Source organism: Aspergillus stella-maris (assembly GCF_047715825.1).
Source record: "Aspergillus stella-maris strain CBS 113639 unplaced genomic scaffold BDV14scaffold_5, whole genome shotgun sequence".
Classification (NCBI taxonomy): domain Eukaryota; kingdom Fungi; phylum Ascomycota; class Eurotiomycetes; order Eurotiales; family Aspergillaceae; genus Aspergillus; species Aspergillus stella-maris.
In genome coordinates, this window is record NW_027396799.1 from 664,655 (window position 1) to 691,193 (window position 26,539).

At 50.3% G+C, this 26,539-nt stretch overlaps 9 protein-coding genes across 9 annotated transcripts; 5 read left to right on the top strand and 4 right to left on the bottom strand.

Moving 5' to 3' along the window:
- Positions 1–122: 122 nt before the first annotated feature.
- BDV14DRAFT_196260 (cytochrome P450) lies at positions 123–1,935 on the top strand (the record flags this gene model as incomplete). The annotated part of the gene is made up of 5 exons (XM_073772406.1): positions 123–806; positions 987–1,108; positions 1,182–1,483; positions 1,567–1,642; positions 1,749–1,935. 5 exons carry the CDS (start codon positions 123–125, stop codon positions 1,933–1,935), a joined length of 1,371 nt encoding a protein of 456 aa, XP_073632411.1.
- A 1,013-nt stretch (positions 1,936–2,948) lies between these two features.
- On the top strand, positions 2,949–4,139 carry BDV14DRAFT_165953 (uncharacterized protein). Its single transcript, XM_073767401.1, has 2 exons — positions 2,949–3,333; positions 3,441–4,139. Exons 1-2 carry the CDS (start codon positions 3,041–3,043, stop codon positions 3,493–3,495), a joined length of 348 nt encoding a protein of 115 aa, XP_073632412.1. The 5' UTR covers positions 2,949–3,040; the 3' UTR covers positions 3,496–4,139.
- Positions 4,118–6,238, bottom strand: BDV14DRAFT_187365 (Zn(II)2Cys6 transcription factor; the record flags this gene model as incomplete). Its single annotated transcript, XM_073770945.1, has 5 exons — positions 4,118–4,379; positions 4,459–5,126; positions 5,178–5,781; positions 5,957–6,051; positions 6,158–6,238. 5 exons carry the CDS (start codon positions 6,236–6,238, stop codon positions 4,118–4,120), a joined length of 1,710 nt encoding a protein of 569 aa, XP_073632413.1.
- A 1,798-nt stretch (positions 6,239–8,036) lies between these two features.
- Positions 8,037–9,121, top strand: BDV14DRAFT_210527 (uncharacterized protein; the record flags this gene model as incomplete). Its single annotated transcript, XM_073775913.1, has 1 exon — positions 8,037–9,121. Exon 1 carries the CDS (start codon positions 8,054–8,056, stop codon positions 9,119–9,121), a length of 1,068 nt encoding a protein of 355 aa, XP_073632414.1. The 5' UTR covers positions 8,037–8,053.
- A 2,130-nt stretch (positions 9,122–11,251) lies between these two features.
- BDV14DRAFT_165955 (uncharacterized protein) lies at positions 11,252–14,186 on the top strand. Its single transcript, XM_073767402.1, has 2 exons — positions 11,252–12,525; positions 12,600–14,186. The coding sequence occupies exons 1-2, from the start codon at positions 11,417–11,419 to the stop codon at positions 13,951–13,953; spliced, it is 2,463 nt and encodes an 820-aa protein (XP_073632415.1). The 5' UTR covers positions 11,252–11,416; the 3' UTR covers positions 13,954–14,186.
- Positions 14,187–17,790: 3,604 nt separating this feature from the next.
- On the top strand, positions 17,791–19,761 carry BDV14DRAFT_165957 (putative integral membrane protein). The gene is made up of 4 exons (XM_073767403.1): positions 17,791–18,311; positions 18,364–18,468; positions 18,519–18,981; positions 19,035–19,761. The coding sequence occupies exons 1-4, from the start codon at positions 18,156–18,158 to the stop codon at positions 19,529–19,531; spliced, it is 1,221 nt and encodes a 406-aa protein (XP_073632416.1). The 5' UTR covers positions 17,791–18,155; the 3' UTR covers positions 19,532–19,761.
- A 1,604-nt stretch (positions 19,762–21,365) lies between these two features.
- BDV14DRAFT_196266 (uncharacterized protein) lies at positions 21,366–21,772 on the bottom strand (the record flags this gene model as incomplete). The annotated part of the gene is made up of 3 exons (XM_073772407.1): positions 21,366–21,477; positions 21,544–21,623; positions 21,695–21,772. 3 exons carry the CDS (start codon positions 21,770–21,772, stop codon positions 21,366–21,368), a joined length of 270 nt encoding a protein of 89 aa, XP_073632417.1.
- Positions 21,773–22,459: 687 nt separating this feature from the next.
- BDV14DRAFT_196267 (F-box protein) lies at positions 22,460–23,794 on the bottom strand (the record flags this gene model as incomplete). Its single annotated transcript, XM_073772408.1, has 1 exon — positions 22,460–23,794. One exon carries the CDS (start codon positions 23,792–23,794, stop codon positions 22,460–22,462), a length of 1,335 nt encoding a protein of 444 aa, XP_073632418.1.
- Positions 23,795–24,890: 1,096 nt separating this feature from the next.
- Positions 24,891–25,292, bottom strand: BDV14DRAFT_196268 (uncharacterized protein; the record flags this gene model as incomplete). The annotated part of the gene is made up of 3 exons (XM_073772409.1): positions 24,891–24,983; positions 25,034–25,048; positions 25,116–25,292. 3 exons carry the CDS (start codon positions 25,290–25,292, stop codon positions 24,891–24,893), a joined length of 285 nt encoding a protein of 94 aa, XP_073632419.1.
- Between the last annotated feature and the right edge of the window lie 1,247 nt (positions 25,293–26,539).

Sequence of the window (26,539 nt, forward strand, 5' to 3'; positions counted from 1 at the left end):
CCGACCTGGAACATTTTACCGCTGCCCTTTTGGGCTCCATCGGTCATCTTTGCTAATTCCGACATGGCGAACACCACTTCCATGCCCTCTGCTATATGAAGACCTTTCTCTCTTGCTCCGCGATGGCAGTCATTGCGCTGGTGTATATAACGGAAAGAAATATTTTCGACGCCATACGCCAGATTTCTGGCATGCTATGCTACTACGTAATCAGTGTCTTTTCCTGCCTGACTCTGTACAACCTATTCTTTCACCCTCTCCGCAACTTTCCCGGCCCACTAGGCGCCAAAGTATCCAGGTTTTGGCTATCGGCAAAGGTATTTCGAAAGCGCAACGCGTTTGAATATATCCACTCCCCTCACAAGCCGCATGGCCCCTTCGTCCGCGTCGGACCTTCCGAGCTCTCAATCGCGCACCCGCAAGCCGTGGAAATCATCCATGGACAAAAATCAAAATGCACAAAGTCAGCATGGTACGATATCAGCAGGCCTGTTATCTCATTACAGACATTCCGCGACCGATATCTCCACGTGGCAAGACGACGAATCTGGAGTGCTGCGTTCAGCGACAGACAACTCTGCGGTTACGAGCAGCGCATCCGAGTTCATCGCAGGAAGCTCATGAACTACATCTGGAGCGTTGAGGGAAAGCTAATTGATATGACGAAGTGGTTCAAGCTTTATAGCTTTGATGTTATGGGTGATCTTGCCTTTGGGCAGGGGTTCGACATGCTTGACTCGAGCCGGGAGCATTGGGCTGTGAAGTTGCTTGCGGATGGGTTCAAGCCTTGTGGGTATATGCTTCCGGTTTGGTTCTTTTTTGTTTAGAAGGGGTTACCTTGGATGGTGAGGGATTGGTGGCGGCTTATTTGGTTTTGCTCTGAGCGGATACAGGAGAGGATGATGGTAAAGATTACCTGTCTCAGCTCTACCTACGCCCTTGTGATGTGGAGGATGTCCACCTACTAACAATGATCTAACAAGCAGACTGGGCAAACAATTCCTGATATCGCATCAGCTATGCTGGCACCACTGGAGGGGAGAACACCGACTAAATATGATTTGGACTTGCTGACAGGCGACTCGCAGCTCATTGTCGTTGCCGGAAGGTCTGCACATACTTCTTGTTTACAGACTGTGCTGTCCGCGCCTTTCTCTGTACCATGGCTAACGGGACGAAAGCGACACCACGGGAACAACCATGGCGGCCATCTTATACGAGCTGATACGGCATCCCTACCACATTGGAAAACTTAGAACAGAGCTGGCCCCATACAAGCCCGATGACACGACAGGGGAGTATCAGAATGACGGGATCGCGCATCTAAGTCATCTCAATGGCATTGTCAATGAAGCATTGCGCCTCCACCCGCCAGTACCAACATTCTTACCAAGGAAGACTCCACCGGAAGGCATCGTGATTGATGGGGTGTATATCCCAAGAAATACAACGGTGTGGTGTCCGCAGTATGTCCTCGGACGAGGTATGCATGCCCCTGCTCCAAACCGAGAATTATAGACGTCGATGTTGCCTCTTCGTTTCTGGCCTACGCTTACTGTTGTTCAGATGAGGCCGTGTACACCGAGCCAGAGAATTTCATCCCCGAGCGCTGGTACAAGTTCCCGGCCATGGTGAAGGAAAAGTCCGCCTTTGCACCTTTTTCAATAGGTACTTCCGTAATCAATCTGACTTACTTGATAGTTTGACGCACTAGTATAATGAGGCTAACGAATTTCTACAATCTCAAGCACAAGCAACTGCATCGGCAAACCGCCTGCCCTGTCCAACATCCGTACCACGATTGCACAGCTAGTCATGACCTTCGACTTTGCCTTGGCGCCTAGCGATGACGGGAGCAAGTTTAACGCCGATTCAACAGAGCAGTTTGTCCTGCGGAAGGGTGAATTAAATTTAGTTTTTGAAAGACGTGCCTAGTCCTGTGTCACTGCGATTGACGGAGATTCATACTAGGAATTAATCTTTCTCTTCAGATGTGGTGATCCCATGATTATCCTTGCCTATGCTTTAGTCGTAAGCCGCGGTGTACATAGTGCAACGACAGCAAGGAATATCTGATGTAAAGACCATACAGGGTGAGGCCACCCGTGAGGCATTCTCCGCCGCAATACCGACGTTGCTGCCAAGGTATCTTGGCTTATATGTAGGGCGGGTTATAAACTACATTTCCGCGCTTTGGTCACCTCACTCACCACCAAACAAAAACACTTGCTGTCGCCTAGAGTCGACTAGAGGAGCGGTCAAATCAACAAAACTATCTGACAGGTCACCCTAAATAGCCTCACGTCCAGATGTATCCTCGCATCTGACGGTGCCCCGCTCTGTACATCCAATCCATGGGGCTCTGTTCAATTTTGCACAATCAGCTGATATTGTCTTGTCGAACGTCAATCGGGTAGAATTTTGCGCAGTAAGCAAAGGGCAAAGTCCAAGTACTGGGGCGCCGAGGACACAAGGAAAAATTCGATTATTTGTCCTACGGGAAGAAATACAACGGAATAAGGCCATTATGTTAGCAAACAGGGAGGGAGATCGGGTTATTAGGGTGCAACTTGTCAAAAGTGCCTAGCTCTTACTGTCCATGCCATATAATGTCAGGTGCTCTGATGATTTTTTTGCCTTGGTCGGTGCCCAAGTCTACCAAGTGATATTAGGACTTGGAATAACTGCTCGCGAAGCGCGGGGTATGTCTTGTTTCGGTGGAGGCTCTTGTGCTGGGCAATACCTATCTATCAATCCCATGACTTTCCATGCAAGCATCCGAATCTGGGCTGGATACTCGTCATCAATGTCGTAGCATCTCATGCAAAGCTCAATGACCTGAATTACAGACATATTGAGGCTCCATGCATCAAGGTTGTGGCCCGTGCGCCTGCCCGCCCGACCCGTCGGTGAATCAGCCGCACCTTCCTCCAACTCTCCTCGCCCCGCCTCAACACCAGCATCAAGACCTCCAGTTCCCGAACAACTGCCACAAGATACGCGCCCAGGCAAAGAAGTCATTAAAGAATATTCCCTAAACATGGCCGCCACCGCCGCGGTAAAGAAATATCTCCTAACAACACACGTCCCGCCTTCCGCCCTCGAAGCCGTCAAGAGCGCGATCTTTGCTGCTGGGGCCGGGCGATACCCCGGTGCAGGCAACTACACCGAATGCTGCTGGGTCAGCTCGGGAATAGGCCAGTTTCGTCCCGGTGACGCGGCGAATCCGGCTATTGGGAAGGTCGGGGAACTTGAGAAGACGATGGAATTGAAGGTTGAGACGTTGGTTGTTGGTGAGGATGTTCTTAAGAATGTTGTTGAGGCGTTGAAGAAGTAAGCCTTGTTGTTGGACCGGTCCAGCTTTTACTCTCCCCTAGAGCGTTGATTAGGAGTCTTAGTATGGGCTGGATACAAGGTACAGAGGCTGATAATTGTTACAGAGCGCATCCCTATGAAGAGCCGTCTTATGGGGTGTTTCGAATGGAGGATTTTTAGTGGGCTCTTGAGGTTGTCACCTTCCAGAGGAGGTCTTTTTCGAGTGACCCCAGCGTTGCCCCAGCGTCAGGTGCGGGGCTTTCTCACATACTGTCCTATTTCGGAGCCCCCAAGACATACCCAGTAGCTACTTTATCCAGCGAGCTGCATCAACAATGCGATATTCCAGCCAATTGGCTTTGCCAAAGGCCGAAATATGTACCTCTTGCCATCAACTGCCCAACCATGCATTCCCATGTCTAGGTCTTCAAGAACTTCTCATCTTATCAGTAGAAACAAAAACAATAACTGCCAAGTACCTGCCCATTGAAGTCCTCAGAAGAGAAATTCTGTCATTTCCGTGAATAAATAGAGTGCCATGGAGGCGCCATCCACATCCAAAGCGCAAGAGCGACTCTAGCCAGGTAGAAAGGCCTGGTAAACCACCACACCGGACTCTTCTACAGAAAGCGGACAAAAGCATACATTGACTCTCGAGCCAGAATCGCTTCCCGGCATCGCGTGGGGAAAATCCTCAGTTTCCTTCAGCGTTGCAAACAGCACCATAATGTGTCTTCACGCCTATATATGATCTAAAGTCCACCCATAAGCCCAATACTTCTCTACCACATATACCTTCCCATCAAGCAATCCGCCCACCCATTTCCCTCTCCGCCTTCCTTATAGCACACTCCGCCAACCGCTGCAAATCCGCCATGAACTTCTCACTCAGCCTAACCTGCGCTGTGAACGACGCGGGCGCTTGCTGCCATATATGCTTCCGTACATGCGCGAGCGCTTTCCCCAATAAATCCAGGTCCTGTATGCTGTCTGGTTCGAGCGGGTTCATGAGAATATTGTTGAAGATGTGGATTGTTGAGACTGTTAGCTCGGGGAGGCAGAACCTGCGTTCCATTTACATTAGCACACTCATTATCCCCGTTTGACTAGAACAGTAAGAGAGAAAAGAGGGGGGAAGCAAACATAAGATGATGCCCCAATAAATGCGGCCTCGCAGCCAAAAACTTATGCAGCACTGTCCTAGCCGCAGTCGTACTAACAGCCAAACTCGACCCCGCAGCTCTCGTATCCTGATTACTCACCCAAGCCGTACACCGACTACTCGTTTGATGAATCGCACACATGCAATAGTGGTACTGCATGTCAAAGAGAAAGTCTGCCATGGGCCCGTCGTTGGACGGGTCATTTGAAAAACTAGGGACGGACGATCGCCATTCTTCTAGTTGGCTGTCTAGTGTTCGGATAGATGCAAGGAGCTCCGCATCGCTTTTCTTCAGGGCCGGTACACAGTATAACCCACGGTATATGTCTGATTGGACGATGCAAAGGCGGAGCATTGTATGGAAGGCAGGTGAGTCGCGTTGGGGGTCGAAGTCGGGAAGTGTGAGGTCGCAGCTCATGACGTCGAATAGCGGTTGGAGGCCTGTTCGGAGGCCGAGTGTTTTATCTAGGACAAAGCCGACCCAGAAGAGGTTACGGACGTGCAACTTTGCGTTTAGGGGGTCGTCGTTTGTTTTTGTGGTGTTGGGATGGTATATGTTGCCGCCGAGGTGGAAGATGTAGCGCGCTGCTGTGGATAGCAGGAGCTCGATTTTGAGGATATCTGCTGATACTGCTTGGCAGCAGAAGCACTAGATGCAATGTTAATATTGCATGCTCAGATCTGGTACGAGTGGCCATACCATCATCAGCATGGCTTGTAAACCATCAAGCGTAACGGATTCCTGAATCAGAACAGGCATTATCTTGGAAACCTCCCTGGCGTATTTGTCAGTGTAGGCGATGGCTTCCGACTGCGACCAGCACGCGATAAACGAACTCAGCGCCATGAATGCAAAGATGCATGCCTTGGCACTTAGAACACTGGGCGATATATCAGAGAGCTCCTGCTCATACGCAGCCCGGATGGTATACTCGAAACACTTCAGGTTAATCGCCGGGAACAGTCTGTAAGATATTGAGGCCGTGTACTTCTCCAACAATTGTCGGAGGACATGGATGTCGGGAAGTATCTGCGGGAGATATGTATCTCCAGGTATATGGTTTGTTTGGATCGGTACAGTTTGGTACCAGTCGAGCGAGACGTCTTCGCCTGTGCGAGACTTGATCCACTCTATTCCAGCCGGCGAAAAGACGGGAAGGCCATTGAAACCAGCTATACTGCCCAGCGACTGTCCGGCAAAATGCATTTTACTTCCAAAGCCATGTGGTGCTACCGCTTGAGGGCCCGGTGTGGGGTAAGGCTGTTGACTTGGGCTCCGGAGGCTGGAGTTCCCTAAAGGAGAGCTGGTATTAGACAACAGTAACAACAATTATGGGGGCGGGAGACAAACCTTGCTCAATGGGCGTACTCGCGTCTGATGGCGGCGGGCTCCTACGTCATTTAGCCGGCTGGTCAGGCAGATTTAGATTCAGGCTGCTGCGAACATACTTCTGCTTTCGCTTCGGTTCTCTGTATAACGACGAGTGAGAGGGTTCTGCATTGCGTACATATGTACATTCGATGTCATGATGGTGGCACCAATCACATCTGGGCAGGGTGCCATCGCATTTAATCTAGACAGTACAGCAACCGGATCAGCAAATCGGCTTCCCGAAGAGCCGCAGGCTCTTAGCCCTATGCCGCAGGAATGAGAGTGGGACATATTCCTGATCCTCCTACCTTTTTCTTGTAACACGAGTCACAGGCGTAGACCCGCCGCCGCCGCTTGGTGGGTTCGGCCCCTGACGAAGTGACCGACATGAGGTCGTACAGAACTTAGCAAAGCAAAGCAGATACAATTCGGGCCGATAAGCCCAATGCCTTGATTTGGAGGCTTAGGGATGTAAGGTACCGGGATGCGGCTGGCTTAACCCGGACGCTGTGCATTGAGGGACCAGACCAGACCCATCTGACGACCGCAACAGCAGAGCAAGCGTTCCTGTCAGAGTCTGGATATCGGCTGTTTAGCGTCTACTTTTGTCCAATCACATTCTTTGTTCAAGATGTTGTCTTGGAGCATCCAACGTAAGCCCGCTGACTCAGCGGCAGGATCGGTCTTTGTCTGGCTCTGGATTCGGGGAGCAGCATCAAGATCGAATATCTCTTGAACTCCGAATTAGCGCTTGCGTCATTGACATTTCCCTTCTTATCTCGCCTTATCTATCTTGGAATGCTTGCCATGAGGCAGCAGATTTCGAACGTTTCCCTACCATCTTTCCGCATACTTTGGTGTTGGAGCCGATATATATTTTGATCCAGGCTCACCGGCACGGCTACAGAGGGCCAAAAATAAGAGATAGAGTTTAAATAACTGTAGTAAGTTGTCAGGATTAAAGGGTAGTTGACCCCGTGGCAACTTTGGATAATAGGGCATGCCAATTGATCTGGAAGGAAGAGCACGTTCCTGAAGAGGCCAAAGCATCACAACCATTCTATTCAAGTATCTGAACTGTCGTACGTCGTCTTCCACAAAAAGGCTCGGAGAGGTTTTACCTACTATACCAGGTCAGACAAGGGTCCAATACAGAGTACTCCGTATACAAGAACGAAAAGCCAAATGGTCATGTCGCAGGTGTCTCGAACCAAAACATTCTGAGACGAGGGACGGTATGATGTATACGAAACTGCCCAGCGGACGCCAAGAGTTGCCAGGTACGCGCAAATATCATGGGCTTAGCTTAATGATACTGAATACGAATGGCATTGCCTTCCTACCTCGCAGCCGATACGTAGATTGCAATGGCGGTTTTCTGTTTGGGGCGTTTGTAGAGTGCGTTTATGAGTATGGAGACCTCTTTACATGAATTCAAGCTGATTCGAAAAAAGCACATACGACCACAGGGTGTGGAGAACAGGGCTTCCCGTCCGCTCAGCCGTACTTAAGCCACACGCCGGCTGGTTAGTAGTATGGTGGGTGACCACATGCGAATCCCAGCTGTTGTATGTTTTTGCCACTTTTTCCGCGAGCGCAGCGAGCAAGAGATATATTTTTTTTTGGTTTGAGAGGGGAGCAAAGACCCGAATGCAGGCCGAGCTAAAGGGCGAATCGAACTGCGGGCGTTAGTGTAATGTGTCTGCAGGTTCAACTCCACAGCCACCTTCGTCAACGGGCATGCGGAAGGCACCAGGATAGTATCAAAAGCAGGGAACTGGCCCTTGTTCCTGAATTCAACCGCGGGGAAACCTTGCCATTCCTGACGAAACGTCTGTAGGAGGGCTAGTTCGGCTGAATACCCAAGAAGCCAAGAAACATAGATTAATCAAGCCCTCTCCGCGCCAAGAAGGGGAACGGAGAAATACTCAAAACGAGCAATGCACCGGACGCTGTCACTGTAAATGACTCGGTTTGACTTGGCTCGGCCAGCCGTGCACGCGAGCGTGATTGGAGGTCTTATTGCGCGCAGACTGAGGATCTGCGTTGCCAGGAGTTTCATGGCTGCTTGGCGTGTGGAATAAACACTGGATCGTGCTGGATTTCTCTATATAAGAGACTGGGTGTTGAAGGATTCTTTCGAAAATTGAGACAGCAGGCAAGCCTCGTGTTATTTTCCTTCTTACTCTTTTTCTTCCGACAAAATGGTCAAGTTCTTTACTGCCTCGGCAGTGCTGGCACTCGCCGCCGCAACTACTGTCTCTGCGCAATGCGGCTCTGGCACCCCTGACGCCACCGTTGACGGTGAGGAAGGCTCGTTCATCACTACCGTCGGCGGCAGCGAGGCCTACTCCGGTGCAGATCTGTACGAGGCCATCGTCGCTGGTCTTGACGGAATTAGCTCCGGTCAGCGATTGTCTGTCCTTGCATCAGGCTCTCTCGGCACAAACGTTATCGACATTGACAGCGGCAAGATCTTTGAGGGATGCGGAACGATCGATATTCAGGCAAACAGCGGCCGTGGAAACATTCGCTCCTTGAACACCCAGGATGTGCAGATTCCGTACCTCACCCTTACCGGCAGTCCCTACTTCGCTATGCACTTCTACGGTGTCTCGGGACTGTCGCTCGGGGAGATCACGATGAACCTCAGTGGTGGATTGGGTATTCGATTCGAGCGCGACGAAGCAGCCAACACCGACGTCTCGATGGACATCATCAACATCAGTGGCGCCGGCAGCCACGCTGTTGAGACCTGGAACATCGACGGTCTGACCATCAACCAGGTTATCGCGACGGATGTTGGCGAGTGCGGACTGCTCCTCCAGGCCACAACCAATGCACAAGTGGGGTCTGTGACTGGTGACAATGTCGCCACTGGAACTGGATACGCGACGTTCCGTATGGCAAATGCCAACGGCCAGCTGAACGGCGGCTACGAGACAAACGTCTTTGTCGAGAGCGTCACAGCCCGCGGTGGTGGTCGCGGTATATTCTGTGTTTCCGAGTCTGGTGGTGTTGAGATTGGCAACGTTGACATCTCCGACACCGAGAACAACGCCATTCTCATTGAAAACTGCTATGGCGTATCTATTCTGGGAGGAACGGTTAGCGGCGGCGGTGATATCAGGATCTCGGCGCGCACCGAGTTTGAGAACACCAGGGATGTGTCAATCAGTCTTGAGGCAAATGGTGTGAATGTTGTTGAGAACCCTTGTGCGGACAGCATCACTTGGGACATCACTGGGGATGCTACTATGAGTGTCTGCTAGGCGTGATTGACCTGCTATTGCTGCGCCTTGTTTCCATTTCTCGGCTGTCTCAAACAAAGTCTGTATTTAGTCCTCGAAACTGCTTGCTGTATTAGTATTAACAAGGGGATGCATGGCCATTTCAGACCATCCGAGTTCATTCTGTAACTCTGTAAATTGCGGCCAGACATCTTGGCTGATATACCTCCGACACAGTAAGACTTGGCAAGTTGGGTGGCCTGGAATGCACCATATTCGACCAGGCGCGTAAAACTCATGTTAGCATCTGCTATCATTAAGACATAATGATCGCCACAACATCTAGCCCAGAAGCGCCGCGCGAGGGCGTTATCGGCTTTTAGAAAGGGCAAACTCGGCATTGCTATGTATAGACGTACCAGGTGTCTAGTCTCGGGACGAGACGAAGAATCTTGAACTCCTCAGAGGGCTGTCCGTCTTAGTCTTGTTTTCTTCTGGCGATTGTACCCCCGCCACGTCCGTCTCGACTAGCAAGCATCGGGCTCCCTCATGCTCTGCCGGTTGCACTTGCGTTTACTGCCACCATGCCCGCGCGGCAGAACCTGCTTCCCAGAAGAGAAACTTGTGTGGACAGCCGTTGCGCTTTCCCATTATGAAAAAGAAAAAACACAGAATGAAAGGATTCTTCGAGACGAAAGAATATATCGCTGTTTTCCTTCAAGTCCATGATCTGTTATTAATTCTCACTCGTTATATGTTAACATCCCTCCTCTGAACGTTTTAATGGATATTCCACAGTTCTACTTGCTGAATGGACAGCCGATACACAAGACAAGAGTCATCGGATTCGGTGGAGTTGGGGTGGTGTTGGGGTGGTGTTCGAGAATAATGGATTTGCCGGGAAGGTTCCCTGAATTGATGACGAACGTTGGTCATAAAGAGAAGCAATCGAAATACGCTTCTCAGACGCGAGCAGGAGGTTCATCGTTGGGTTAATACTGCTCCGCCAGCGGATGTCGACTGCGTTTTGGAATGTTTGGATTTCCAACCCTTTATGTTATTTTCCACTATATGAGAAATGGAGATCTCCTCCACTTTTCGTTCAAGCATAGGCGATTCACTCACCGTGCGCTTCTTATATAGTGTCATCAAATGGCCCGCGCGCTGGCTCAGATACATGCGCAGAATGTCTACGTGGACGACGTCGCTCTGAGAAACTTCCTTCTGGATGACAACCTCTGGCCCGAACTCTTCGATTTCAGCCATGCATGATTTTATCCCGAAAGAGCCAAATAGTATCATTGAAGAGATCCATCGATGACGCACGGTAAAGACTGATATAGCGCAGTTGGGGACATGCATGTACGCACTTATTACTGCGCAGCCATGCTCTGCCGATCTCTACAAGGACCAAAGCGAATCGATGCGCTTTTGCGGATGGCCAGAACGATCATATTTCCCAGTTACAAAGGGCGTCTGGCTTGGGAGTATTCTGGAGAAGTGTTTCACCCAGGGCTTCACAAGCGCCCATGAACTTTATCAGGCTTTCGAGGAGTATCCGGAGGATGGGAAACCTGAAATTCCTTCGCGGACCCATAGAATATAGAACTGGACTAGCAACACCCTGGCGAATAATTCGGTCCCTGCCTTGATGTGCTTCGGTGCTATGGCCATGTTTGCTCAATGGACCCTTGGACTTCACAGGCACAGGAGTCCTCCTTGGAACATCCGAGCACTACTTTTGATGTTTGAACTCTGTAGTTCAATACTAATAGATAGCCATAGAATAGATAGGACACTGAGGTGAGGCAGGTCATTATTTTCCAATCATTCCCGACCAACCAGGCCATTTGACAGCTCGCTTATTTTACCTACCTCGCATCCGATGGAGAGAACATCCAATGCAGCATCCCTGCTTCAGAGCCATCTGACAACCACGCATGGGTTCATGCATTATGTTCGCGTACTATTACTGGATACCTGTACATGCCGTGTTACCCTCGAGCCCCACGCGCCACGAACATCAGCCAGCCCTACCTCACCCCGCTCCAGCTAGCCAGCCACTGCCTCTGCAATCCCAGGTCAGCCAGCCAGCGGGTTAGCCAGCCCTTGAAAGGATTGAAATATTAAACAGGCAAACAGCCCTTGTCTTGTCTTTTGGGTGATAGGTAGCCGGGTCGTACTCTCTATTTAAGTCACCCTCGGCCCCAACCCTGCTTTTGAACTCATTGGAGTACAGTCACAATTTGGAATTGCTCGATTCGATATTATATGTCAAATCCTTTAATCACTCGTATCAGCATCGACCTACTCCCGGCCTAAACATCGCCCGACCAAATGGACCATCTCCCCCTCCCCCCCACCAACAGCACCCCCTACATAACAATCCCCTACTCAACCCCCTGGGAAAAATGGTATTTCAACGAAGGCTTCCACACCTTCCCCTCCTCCCGAGGCTGGACGCAATCGAACCTCCGCGGCGGCGACAATACCCACCTCGACGCATCCCACGATCCTAACGGGTTTCATACAAAAGGCTCCGACGAAGAAGTCGAGCAGTTCTTTCAAACATGGCTATTCTTCGGTCTTGTCATTGATGTTCTAAAGGTTGGGAAGGTGCCTGTCACGACAGAGGACTTTTTGCGCCCTTTTCAGTGGGATGAGCCGGATATGGGGAGTAGGGCTAGAGTTGTGGATACATCGAATCTACCGGCGTTGTTGGTGACTTGGGCGGAGAATATCAAGAGAAGGAATAAGCTAAGTGAAGATTGGGAGAGGCTGAATGCTATCTTCGAGACGGCGGGTTCGATCCTCGATCAATTCTGCTCGCTTCCTTCTTTGTCAAATTCCTGCGAAGACGAAGCGCCCTTACTCAATCGCCATCCGCGCCCCTGGCCCGTCCGCGACGAAATCTCAACGAGCATCATTGCCCTCGCGAATACACTCCGCCAGACTGCACTGAAGGTCTGCGACAAAGAATCGTCCTCTGAGTCAGGAGGTATCCCCTGGCCATTACACGCGCGCTCGAAGATCCTGACGCGCCGCCTGAACGCGAAATGGTGCATTGCGGACGTCACGACAACACTAAAACAACTTTCTATCGACGGGGTGTATTACCTCGCTGCACCGGGTTCAGCTGGGTTGGAAGGAACAGAACTAGATCACCATGCGAACTGTATACCGGAGCACTGTCTATACGAGTTTGATGCGTCGATGTACGTTACTAAACACGCTATAACAGGGCACCACTGTCCTGAACAGATTGAGTTCGAGGCGCAACTTGGGCCTGAGCGCGGGCAGAGGGACTGGGATGATGCAGTTGGCAGAATTATAGAAAAGGGCGCTATTCCCATCGCGCTGTGGAATAAGGGCAGTAAGAAGGTTTGGTCTGTCGAGTGGCATTTTGAGGGGAAGAGGAAGCCGGATTATGTGGCTATTTCGCATGTGTAAGTTACTTTCACACCCTTCTCTTCATAGTTAGGTGACTAGTATGGTCGCTGATATTGTCTATGTGATACAGCTGGGCAGACGGCCACGGCAACCCACGCGCAAACACCCTCCCACAATGTCAAATGGACCGCATCCAGCGCCTCGTCGAAGCAATGCACTGGGAGGGCCGCAAACCCGTCCCATCAAACCCTTACTTATCAGACGGGATCGGTTTCTGGATGGATACGCTCTGCCTCCCCGTCTCGCACAAAGAGCGCAAGGATAAAGCCATCGCAAGCATGCGGCACGTCTACAGTAATGCCAAAGCCGTTTTGGTATTGGACAACTGGCTGCAACAGATTCGGTCTGATGCGCATCCGCTCGATGTGATTGCGCGGGTTTATCAATCGAATTGGCTTAAGAGGCTGTGGACGCATCAGGAGGGGTTCCTTCCCAAATTGCTTTATTTCCAGTTCCAGGACCGGTCTGTTGAGATTCATGACCTTAAGGATCGACTTTATGCTTATGTTAATGAGAGGGAGAGGGAGGGCGTATACCTTTCTTTCCCGCAATTCGCGAATATCCGGCTTATCTTGCAGTATACGTTTCTTGAGATGGCGTTCAAGAATACGTTTAAGAGACCGGATATGAAGTGGACGCTTTACAAGCCTCTTGCTGCTGCGTTGTCGGAACGGAAGACGTCAAGGCTGGCGGATGAGACGGTCTGTCTTGCTACGATTGTTGATGTCCCTGTCGGTGAATTGCTTGAGATCCCGTCTAAACCGGATGAAGTTTCAGGGATGGAGAGAATGGAAAAGTTTCTTCTCATGCTCGGAAAATTCGATACGGCGATGATATTCAATTATTATCCCCGTCTCGAGAAGAGAGGGTACAAGTGGGCACCGCGGTCACTGCTCAATCACAGAAAGGCAAGGATCGCATATTGGGGGCGCGATGAGGGTTCCGCTGATATGACAGCGCCCTTCAGTGAACATGGTCCTGGGCCGCTGGGCCTCCTTGTGCACTATCGCGGCTTCGTGTTCAAGTTCCCCGAGAACAAAAGGCCATCCCTGTCTGGCACCGAGCACGGCTTCGCGATTCAAGTCACTAGCTCGGACCACTCTGATAGGTCTTACAATCCCGTCGGCAAATGGTTCATCGTGCAAGTCCCACGCAATAATGGAGTTCTGTGGGCGGGTAATAAGACATATGCGGTGATCTTGTCTGAGATACCAAGTATTCAGACCGAGCAGGGACGAGGACAATCTGGCTTTGGCGGATCACCGGCTGTCATTGCGGCGGTCGATGGTGCCCAAAGGGACGGGGTCCATATAGTCGATCACTTGGCTATCGCGAGTGTCTGGGTGCGAGACGATCCACCGGAATGGGGAGATAGGGTGGATGGTAGATTGTTTGGACGGGAGAAGGAGTGGTTGGTTCGTTGATGGATCTGTGTTGGGTTGTTGTTGTAGATTGTGCTCCGTAATTCTTGTATATTGCTGGGAAGACGACGGGACGGGGGATCTCGGCTGCACTGTTCGTTAAAATTCCCTGAGATGGAGTCCATAGTAGGTCCATAGTTCGTATTCAAAAGGCAGTTTATTGCATTTTCCTAGACAGGTGTCAATTCCGGTGGCAAGGGTCATGTGGGAAACGTAGATACTCTGTAGCTTGAGACAAGGGCTAGGTTATGCAATAAGGCGATAGTGACCGGGTCTATATTTCCGCTGTGGTGATCATCGCTGGGCTGGGCCTGGGAGACAATATGCAATATAGGATTAGGGAGGTAGATAGATTAATATCGGAATTAAGGTTAGTAGAGACAATACGAACCGCTATTCGCGAGCCTCTTGACATTCACAAGAAAACCGTTCGTTAATTGTTGGAAGACAAGATAGATCAAGTGTAGAAGAGCCCTACCTCCCACGCTTAAGTTGACCACATAGTCTTACTCTTTAAGTTGGACCCTTTGGACCTGAACAATGGCCCATCAATGGTGTACATAACGCTTCAAGGCCTCTACACCGCAACATGTTTCCTATTTCCTCGGCTACACCCATCCACCATCCACGTACCTAGAAGCAAGCGATTTACAAAGACCTAACCCTCGGCTAGATCCCACGGCTCGTATATTCACGTTCCACAGTAAGAATCCTATTTACATAGCGATTAGCGAGTAACGAGCAGCGACCCAACGCAGATCTCTTACCTACCTACCTACCTACCTACCTACCGCCACTCCGATGTCAAAAGTACCTTCTCCCCTATGGTACTCTTGGTCAACGGAGTCCGAATCCCGACACCAACGACGATCTACTCTAACACCAGCCTGACATCTGTCCATGATCGGCACGTCTGTCAATAGTTAGCTGTCTTGTCTTGGACCTGTGGGGTTCGGTCGTAGGGAGATTGCAGGAGACGTGGATGGTCCACTTCTGTGGGCTTTGGCCTGCGGGACGGGATAGCATGTCTTGGCCACAGCCTATGGAAATGTACTAACTACTAAATAGGGCCATACGGGCCGGTAGGTAGGTGGTTAACGGTTCGAGCTTTGAGGGGCTCGGTGGAATTTTCCTGTATACTCCTGAGCCTCCTGGGGGTCGTGGACTCGTGTTCGAGTGCAAGGGCCAAGGGTTGGTGGTTAATAACGTAAATTATGGCTCTGTGTGCCGTGTCCGAGATTAAGTGTCTATGTAGGGGTGTACTGGGCATTACAGTGGGCTGTATTGAAGGTGGGAGTTTGAAAAGGGTTTTGGGTATGTATGTCCTGGGAGAAGGTTCGGAATCGAGGCATGCAGGTTGGAGAACCGGTATATACAACGACTATAAACTTGATTCAAATAGTGGAATTGTTTCAATTTCCGGGGTAATCCTGCTCTTCTACTAAGGTTATTCTAGCGGGCTTTCATGAGATGGTTAGCGATGGCGCCGTCCTGCCCTAAAATATACAGCACACCAACACTACCACTACCAGTGACCATCTACTCCAACAACACCGAAAAAAGCGTCAATGCATTGCAAAAAGATAGTAGCAAAAACATACAACAGCTGGGATTCGCATGTGGTCACCCACCATACTACTAACCAGCCGGCGTGTGGCTTAAGTACGGCTGAGCGGACGGGAAGCCCTGTTCTCCACACCCTGTGGTCGTATGTGTCTGTTTGGAATCAGCTTGATTTGATGTAGAGAGGTTTCCATGAGTGAAATGCTGACTATTCTACCGATGTGGTCGTGTATACTTGGGAGGCGTTGGTGCTGACAACTTATGGTGGTTTGCGGACACTGAACAGCTTGATTAAATTGGACCCAAAGACTTCATACAATTTTAGTCCGTTCCAATGGCTGAAATATTTGGTTATTGGGTTAGGCACTCTAAAGTACTTGGTTGATAATCTCTGCTGGGATTCTGCGGAACATGTTGGTGATATATATTTTCGGCGTACCTACGTACTAAGGGAGGCGGCCAACAGCACCCACACGTAGAATGTCCCTCCCACCAGGTCACGGGGGACCGATAGGAACTCTAGCGGTTACTAGACACGAAAAGCCTTTACAAATACAGTTCGTCTTCGCTAAAATGAACTAGGCCAAACCCCCCTGCCTGTGTCTGATAATAATAGCCCAGGCGTCGAACTCCAACCAGGACTCAACAGAACGACCACGGGCACGCAGAATGTTTCTTTGACTTCAGTCAGCCGGAATTCATAAGTCTAAAAGTCCCATTACTCGTGCAAACTTCCACAAGGAGACTTGTTCCGAGATGAAGACAAGAGTCAGGAACCTGAACAGGCTGAAGAATATCCCGCAAGAACCAAAGACACTCGGACGCTCGGAGGAATCCGAAAAACCCAACTGACCCATTATTATGGCCACCCGTGAATCGTGAGTCGTCAATTGTCAGCGCATGAGGTCCTTGATGTTATCTGAATGCCGAGATTTAAGCTTCAGCGGAGGCTACCAGGCGTGTTGTTAGTGTGGACTAGCTTAGTTTGCAGTTCAGCTGAGCTCTGTGATTGCGAGCGAGGATACATGTTTATCGCATGATCAACCATGCCATTTAGCTGGGTTATCGGTCTTATCTGCATATATCATAATCATTATAGTGCTTGCATGAGGGTAAGCATATAAATCGGCGATTCAGTGCGTATGATGTCAGAGATTCATTTTCTGCTTGAATCGAGACATGTCAGACGTTCCACGGCCGGATTGTTTCATATTCCCAGATCTTGGTTGTTGGGACCGTTAGCGGAACTCAACTGACTCGTTGTTTCGAATCTGGACCAGATAGCCAGGTTATGAGGTTACTTGGAACCTGACCACTTTTCCCTGAGTCAGGCACGACGAGTAGCAGCATCAGATAGTTAGACGGTGAACTTCAAGAAGAGCCAAGTCAGAAGGATTCAAAGATCATGCACCACATTGAGATCAGTCTTGAATGTGATATATCGCTCTGATTGCTCTTTTCACGAACCGTGGGTCGAGAACAAGCCGGTGCATGGCATTCAAGCAGAGTTCAGCCACAGAACCATAAGGACATTCTCACATTCCAGCGACAAAACAACAATTACAAAGTCTTGAAGGTCAGACAACAATGGAACTTTTATCCAAGTATCCCTCCACGTGCTCACTGCAGCATCGATAACCTATAGAATCCTTCCAAGGCTTGGCTAACCCTTTTCATCCTTCATCCTGATACACGCACTATCTCCCCTGCAGGATAACCCAAAGGTTGTTGATCCAGCAGGCCGCGATTACGAGTCATTACACCGTAACATACACATCTACTGCCCAATGCCGTTTAGCGGGTACTTTGGTCGGCCAGGAGCCCTGTCAGGGGTGTCCTCCGCGGGTGTCCTTGGTTGCCCAGGGCAGGGTCCGTGGAGGCCTGGAACGTTTAATGTCAAGAAAGTGTTGTAACCTGGCTCGGACCGGCAGTTCTGACACAATCAGGAGTTTGGTGTTGCAGTGCGACCGTTGCTATAATATTAGGGGTCTTCTAAACTTCCACTACAACAAGTACAGTATACTAAACGACAGCTCACTCGTTTATGCACCTAAGACAACAATCAATACCATCAACAACGGATTATTTAGCCGAGCGTCTGAGAGGTCAGCAAGGCAGAGTCAGAGAGAAGCTCGCTACCGATTTGAGATGAGATGTAGCGAAGGAAAGTGGGTATAGCAGACTCCACAGAGACACTCTCGCCACTAACGCCTCCCAGAAAACGAGAAACAAGAACGAATTTTCCACGCGTCCCCACATACCTTTTCTAACCTCTAACCTGCTTCCTCTGTAACATGATTACAGAGCAAATCACCCGTCATCTGGGGCGCCGTGAGTCTATCCAGTCCGCGGACCAACCACTTCCCCTCCTCTGCCGTGTCATGAGTCGATCGGCATCAGGACCTGTCATGTCTAGCTGCTTATAGAAGCACCGAGTGGTTCCTGGCCTGCCTAGCTCTTTAACTGGAGTTAGTCTCCCCCTCGGCTGCAGTCTTCCTTTCCGCTGGGACCTGACTCTGAGAATAGCGCGCGAGGTCAATGCTTCAGTCTTGAACCTTCTTATAAGACTTAGCAGCCGCCCGCTGTCTCGCGTTTTTTGTTGGCTTGGCCATGACTCGATTTTGAGGCCATCATCTGTCAATATGCCATTGCAGGACAATGACCGCTCTTTGGCGGTCAAGACCGTCGCCTCGGTCTTTATGTCTGTGGCTGCTGTAGCTGTTATTCTACGTTGCTATGTTCGCGGGTTCGTGATTAAGGCGTTTGGATGGGACGATGCAGTGATGGTTCTTGCGATGGTACTACACCTTTCTTACCCTATATCGGATTGCGATTTAACAGAACATCCAGCTTATGTACGCCATGTTTTCGGCGTGCATGATCGGAGGAACCCTCCACGGTACGGGCCACAAGTTCGCCGAATTGACTGCTGATCAACGAGTCACTGCGATGGAGGTATGAACTGCACTTCTCTGGATCAATTTATCCCAAACTAACAAGACAAGTACTGGTGGCTCTGCGAAATCGCCTACTGCTTCTCCTCCGTCGGCTGCAAAATCTCCGTCTGCATCTTCCTTCTCCGCATCACCGTCAAGCGCGTCCACATCTGGATCCTCTACACCGTCATGGCCCTCACCGTCCTCACGGGTCTAGTCTTCATGTTCATCATGCTGCTGCAATGTAAACCACTCGAGTACTTCTGGACGCGCACCGCCCTCGACCCGAACATCAAGGGCTCCTGCATCAGCATCGAGATCGTCATCAACATGACCTACGTCTATAGTGCCTTCGCAGCGCTGTGCGATTTTACAGTCGGTATCCTGCCTATCTTCCTCGTCGCGAAACTGCATATGCGTCGCCAGACGAAGTTCGCTGTTGTTGGTATTCTGAGCATGGCTTGCATTGCCTCCTCCGCTGTTATTGTCCGGATTCCGTTCGTTAAGACTTTCCGTGATGAGGACTTCCTCTGTATGTTTCCCAATCCTATACGTCCCATGCCAACCACTAATAGTTTCCGATAGGGGCAACAATTGAAATCGCAATCTGGTCAAACATCGAATCCGGCCTCGGCATCACCGCCGGCTCCCTCGCTACCCTCCGCCCCCTCCTCCGGCACTGGCTCGGCTCCTCCCACGACGCCTCCTATACCCGCGGCACACCCTCCCCTTTCCCCGGACGCTCTGGGTCTCGTCTCCCCGGCGCCCTGTCGGGCCGCGACCACGTCTACCCGCTCGGCTCGATGGACGATAGTGCGGGGCGGCTCCGACCCGATAAACTTGCGATGACGGTGACGACTATCCAGACGCACCATGACAATAGTTCTGAGGAGCGGTTGACGACTGAGAATGTACGGCCTGGGCATGGTGGGCATGGACACGGACGGGACGGGAGACATGGACATGGTGGTGGTGGTGCGTCGACGCCGCCGAGGGATGAGTTGGGGATGGGCATTCATCAGGTTATTGAGGTTACGCAGACGAGCGAGGTTGGGGGGGCGAAGGTTAGGGAGGCCGTTTGATGCTGGCCTACCTGCCTATACCTGGGCTAACCTACTGCCTGTCCTGACCCGGTTGGGAATGCCTATGTTTTTGCGTGTTTGTGTCTGTGTCTGTCTGTGTCTGCATCCTGCAATTGCAATTTGCATAGCATGGCGATGGCGTTTGGAGTGTCGATGTACCATAAAATAATATTTTCTTTTGTCTTATACCACTATACCACTACCAATATACCAATATACCACTATCTTACCAAAAGATTCTCAAACCAAGACCCCGAGAACAGCCCAACCAGTATCCAGTAACCACTACTTTGTACATAACAGCCCTCCCTCAGAGTCAGGACTCAAGACTCAGGACTCAGAACTCAGTATCCCCCTGGGTAGTGGGCAGTGGCCCAGTGGGTATGGTAACTCCCAGACACGGCACGGTAGAACCACAGCAAGTCCACCAAGAACCACCAGCCCTTGGCCCACGGGCCCCTGCTCCCCGAACCGGAAACGGAAACGGAAACGGAATTCCCTCCCCGCCAGCCTCATGAGGGTCAGTACTCAGGAGTGTGATAGACTGATAGTCACTGGTGGTGCTGTCGGGAAAAATCTGATGAGGGCCCAGTACAGGGACTGAAGTTAGCTGGTAGGTACTCATTATCAACAATCTGAAATAATAGAAACGGTCTAATCCTGATGGGTTCTCCGATGGGATTCCATCATCCGGTTCATCAGAGATACTAGGAACGAACTCCTGGGACAGAGACATATGGCGGTTTCCAATTCGAATGGGTATTGAGTAAGCATGTGACGATCGCCTTCTCTGCAGGCAACATCTTTCTCCTTTCAGGGTCACCACTCACCACTCACCAATGAAATACCTAGGCCAAACTGTGGCGACGGCGTACTACGGTTCCACCTTGAATATCGCGTTGAACCTTAAGGTTGTAAGGCTTTGCCAAGCGCTAGGGGACTGCAGGCAGAAACTCAAGCAAACCCCTAGCTCGCTCGCATATACTCGCGACAAGGCCAGCAGAGATGATAGTGCGTTCAGTGATGGATGAACGATTGGGCGCGCGCTGCTGGGAGGGAGATTCCAGCAAGGTCCGGTTACTTCTCCAGATACTTGATGGCTAACCGGCCACATCAATCAGCTTTTTTGGATGTTTGCTTGTGAGGTGGGATAGCAGTGGATTAAGGGTATGGTAGGGAGCTATGTCGACTTCCATGGGATACTTGTTGGTCATTGGAAGTAAGGGCCAGCGGCGCGCAGACGGCGGCTGAGCCCTTTTTCCCTTCTCCTTGTGATGACAATAATCGGTGCATCGCGTTCCAATTAACTAATGATGTTGTGGAGTTGAATAAGCCTACTGTAGGTCCTGTTATGGCCTGACCACTGGCATCTTGTCTTAATTCTCTTTCGCTTAAGTCTCAGCAATCTACTTACTCCATTGTCCAACTATCTCCATGGCTAGCTACCTACCTACAACATAACCAATCTCCATCGCCACTGAGCATATCAAAGTAGACACACTGTATAGTGGTAGTGGACGATACAGCTACAATCGATTCACCGCGCAGAACCCATGTCCTACTCCTGATTCCCCTCACGCCTCCCCGGATAACCCATCAAATAACAGTCGACAGAACGCACCGGGAAGCCATGATTCCTTGTGTAATCATCGACACGGGAGGGCTCCCAAGTGATGAAACGGTCGTCCAGAGCGTTCGTGATGAACTGCCCTGTGTTACTATGGCAGCCGGGCTTGCTGTGTGAACCGAACGAATCGAGTTAGTCAATCCAGGACATTCATTGCCTTACATACCATGCCCGTGACGGGTTACTAGGTAGGTAGGTAGGTAGGTTCTATGTTGCAAGGAGGAAGCTGGATACATACTCGGGGAGATAACATGTGATCTCCTGGTCACCCGTGCTGTCGTAGTCGGCATCTAGCTGGACATATTGCACGATACTAGTGCTGGAAGAGCAGGGGTACTAATGTTAGCATAGAATTGATATGGCTCTAGTGGTTATGGACACGTACTCGTCGGTTATTTTGTTGCACCAAGGCTCATCCACGACGGGGATCTGCACGACTGTTCCATTCTTGTAGCCGAGGGTGAGCTGTAAGTAGTTCGGGAAGTGTTAGCTGGAGATTATTGAGATCTACTTGAATCGGGTGAAGATGCTCTTACCGTTCCGATGTTTTTGGCGCTTGCTCCGAGAGTCAAAGCGGCGAGGAGGGCTGAGCCGATGGCTGTAGTGAGCTTCATTTTTGTTGTTGATATCGTTTCAGGATAAAGCAGGTAGTTATGTAGTAGGGGGGATAGAAAGAAACGATTAATGGATACTTTGGATTCAACTCGGGCGTTTGGGGAATTTTTATAGACAAATCGTAATTACGCATTACTCTATTGAAGCAACGACTCTCTTTGATTTTCGAAGTCAATGTCACCTCTCAGCCCCAAAATTGGGTGGATGAGATCTTCTGATTCTCAGTATCACCCCGAAACCTGCTAAATATATTCCAGTTATGAGGCGACAAAAAGCAACTATATTATTAGCAGATATCCCATACCCTTTCCCTTAATGCAGTCAAACCTTAACACGGCATCAAATTTAGCTCCTGCTTACGCAGTGATGTCATTTGAACTACAGTCTAATTTATGGAGCCTCCTGGTGTCTCATGAGTATCTATTATCGAGTAACACTCTAAGTTTCCATGTAAGCACACCTACCGAGGGATGTCTACCTAGTGGGATTTCGTCGCATCTAAACCAATCAATAGTTCTCTACTAGCTGGAAGATCGGGGCATGGAGTAGTACAAAATTCGTAGGTATACAATTACATCAACCTAGACAATAGACAACACGCAATTCATACTATGCCCCTGAATCTAAAGCACGGTAGGTAGGTAAAAGTAGGTAGAAGTAGGTATCATAATAGCAAACGCAAGATATCAAATCAAGAAAGTCCCCGCCCTCTCATCCAACTCGACCAAAAAATTCGGAACGCTCTTATCAAAAACATAATACTCACTATTCCGATTCTTCGGCCCCAAAACCGCATTCTCCCTCCGGACAAACCACTTCCAGTATTTCTTCGCCTGCGGCGGACCCTTCCCAAAACAATGCCATGCCGTAACGACAAGCTCGCCGATACTCGGATTGTGAGTGACTCGGAACTTCGTCGGACAGGCGCGACACGCCCAGATAAAATCTTTTTTGCCTGAGCCGAGATCTATCTGGCGCTTTTCGGAGGGACAGGGGGGGCGGAATGTATCTGGGTTTTCGGGGGAGAGGCCTCCTGTTCGAGTTACGGGGAATGCAGAGACTATTGCGCGTGTTAGGAGGGAGCCATTTGGTTCGTGATGACTTGTTCGTTGCGACTCGGGGGTTGGTGCCGTGGAGGTTGTTAGATGGGCGCATACGCGGAAGGGGAGGGATGTGATTGTCCCGGCCTGGAGGGGTGATTTCGGCGTAGCACTGGAGACACGATGCTCTTGCTTTAAAACCAAGTTGTCGTTTATCCAGTATGCGGATGAGGCGAGACGGTAGGTGACTTTGCTACCACTGCCCTTACCCTTAACACCACCGGTGGATAATTTCGTCGTAAAGTCGCCCTTCAAGAGGTCAACTGGGAGCGTTCTGGCCAGTAGTGCACTCGAATTCCCTTTCTTCCGTTTAGAGGGGCCCTTCGGTTTCTTCGCAAACACCTCCTCGATATGCTCATACGCAAGATGATACCCACCCTCCCCACACAAAGGCCAATAATCCATGAACGCGCCGGACCCCAAACACCGCCTTGTCCACTTCGTCATGCGATGCGCAGCAGGTGGCTTCATAGACGGGTGGAGGACATTGCAGATGTAGCAGAGCGTCAAGTCCGGGTTATCTTTCTGGATGAGCGCTTGCAGAGAGAGGCCGTCTCGTTGGTAATATGGCCTTGTACTTGGTCCAGTGTGAGCCCATGAGGATGTGCCGAGAACGCCTAGTGCCGTCTTGCATGTTAGGCTTAGACTTGCTGTGCTTATTGGGGTTAGGTGGGAGATGATCTCGTCGAAGAGTTCTCGGGGGAGATTGAAGAGACGGAGGTAAATGTTTGTGTCGTGAGTGATCTCTGTGGGTGTGCAGTGCAGGTAGCTTGGATTGTCTGCAGCTTTCTTTGACTTGGAATGCGTCTGGGGTGTGTTAGGGCTTCCGCCCGACTGTTTGGGGTTGTGGTCGCGTCGTCCGGGAGATGGAACCCCAATGGGCGATTGGCGGAGTCTTTTGGATCTTCTGACTGGAGGCATTTTGAATCTGGGGTTATATTTCTGCTGGGTTCCCCAGGACATGAGTTTGTTTTTTAAGGGGCGTTGACAGTCTAGGTACCAGCTGACTGGTGCCTCCAGCTGAATCTGCCTAGCCGTGCCTGATATGATGATCCACTCAGTTAGCCTGCAGGATCATCGCCAAGATCAATCTCACCGCTATTCAAAGCCAAGAGGTGAACGAGACGCTGTTATTCCACTTTGCAACCATATCCTCCATCTGTGTTTAGACACCTTGATGCATTATTGCGTCCCAGAGGATATCTCCTGCATCCAATATTGCAATTGGCGCGGTGGCCTTATCGGCAAAGAAATGTAAAGAAGCTTCCTGGCGTATACCCCACAGATATCACTGGGTTCGCATTCCTTTGAGGCTGATGGTGCTGACGTGATACCATACCTACTTAAGGCGAGTGCTGGTGAGACAAGGGCCGTCTTTGCAGTAGTAGCTACGTTCCTGCAGCAATACGTAGCGCAAGTTGAATGCTAGTACCAAGTCCAACGGTCCTATAGAGGTAGTATGTCTGAGGCATGGGATTCCGAAAAAAAAAAAAAAAATAGTTCGCATTCTGATTCTGGATAGAGACATGGATCTGGAGGGACCGGAACGCAAAACTTAATTCACTGATACTTTTCCTTGTTACCTACCCAGACCTATGGACATGGAAAGCAAGATCCCTAGAGTGAGCATAACACAAGCACCTGTCCTGACGGTCTTACCCTAGATCTCTCCCAGTCCCAGCCTAAATATGGGCTATACTATGCCCATTCATAAGCCCCGCAAATATACTCACAGGGATAGGGGGAGCAGATCTGGCGGCAATCGCCAGAACAGCAAAGGGCGCAGTCTTCCCAGTTGCAGCAATGCTCACCTGGCTGTAGGTCGCAGTTCTCTAAACGATTTGCGCATTAGTGGCGTTTACTTCAACAAATCAGGGTTGAGCTGGACGGCGCAGATGATGGGCTATTGATTGTTTGATATACATACGTTCTGGCCCAACGAGAACATCACGGTCGTCATTCTTGTGGATGGGCGATTGTGGTTGTGGTTGCGGTTGCGGTTGCTGCTTCTGCGGTCTTAGGCAGCAGGTCCAGCAGTCGCCCTAGAGGGAAGCGAGGAGAGGTCAGAGGTAGCATGTACGACGCCTATCCAAGACTGCACGCGCTCGTTCTATAAAGCAGGATGGGATTTTTCGGTTGGATTGGGAGGGGTAAACGTACAATTTTCGTTGCGTCCTATGAATCGAGACACAGGTATGTTAGTTCATTCTTGATTCATATAGTACTTGAAGGCTGAACGCACCATGTTCATAGGACAGGCCTGCTCCTTAGGGGTGCAGCTGCGCAGACAGCCGGCGTCGGGGCCATTGTGGGATCCAAAGTTACGGTGGACCTGACTGCCCTCGATGTAGACATTTGGTATGGATACTGCGAGCGGGATGAGCGTAGACGCGGTGACGACGGCTGGAGTGAGACGCATATTGACTTGGATTGAAGCAGTCGCGATACTCGGGATTGTCAGATTTCGTCGATAATAGAGATGGCATATTCGGCTCAGACCGGAAGAATCGTCCTCAATACCTAAGTAGGATAGCTCTATGTGGAGGCACCGGTTGGTGGTCTGACCTTGAAGCGCGTCATGGCAACCAGCAGACATGGCACTTTATAACTGATTAGGTTGGTGCCCGCACCTCATTCTCAGCGAAATCCCTTGGGGTCCTGAGGTCATATGCAAAGGAACCAGCAGTACGATCAGTGGCGCAGTGGCAGGCAATTGAAGAACACCCCCGCAATAAGTGGCAAGTACTCTCGGATGCATATTACAGGTAATACATAAGGCGGATTTGTGTAGCAGAGGTTATAGAGTTCTATTGCACGCTTGGCTGTAACTCAATTCCCAACCAACGAAGGCTTGATAAAATGGGTACAGCAGGGATACTCTATAGAAAAATAGACGCCCGGTGTACAAAGCCAATAATGCCATGCTCTGAAAGGACAAATACGGCGTCTTATGATGATTGGTCTTTAGGTAATTGTGGCACCCAGTTGATACAGCATTTCCAAGTTGAGGTTCCTTCATAGAGGGTTCGAACGGGGCACTCGGAGTCGTCAGTTTCTTCTTCTGGGCTCTCCGTCTTGACGGCTGGGACGGGACTCTGCTCCATTTCTGCATTCTCTCCGTCGAGGACTTGTAGACAATGGGGGCATCTGCGGACACTTTGGCGGGAGTTGTTGCGCCATGGTAGGCAACGTGCAACGTCTCCACTGTCTTCAATGGAAAGAATGAAAAAGTATACCAGTGAATGATTTCCAATTGCAAAAGTTTGGTCCCATTGAATATGGGCAGACTCGCGGTTAACGGGGTATCGACCGTAATACAAGACACGTGAGTCATGGTACCCCTGTTACCTACACGTTACACTCGCAGTGTGAAAGCTGTACACAGCAGGCATGCAAATCATGAATGGGGTTGAAGTATAATGTATGTTACATGGCTGACCGTGTATTCCGACTGTTTCTAAGACACAGAGAGCCGTTTGAATCAAAATGTTGCTTGCGTAACTGGCTAAGGATTCCCGCAAGCTACCATCATGCTCGCTCGTAGTACGGGAGTACCTGGCAATAATTGTACCCAGTGGCTGTAAACATTCTCCTACAGAGTCCATGGTAGGTATGATACCAATCTGTACAACGGGAATATTCAGACTAACGACAGCAGAGCGGCTA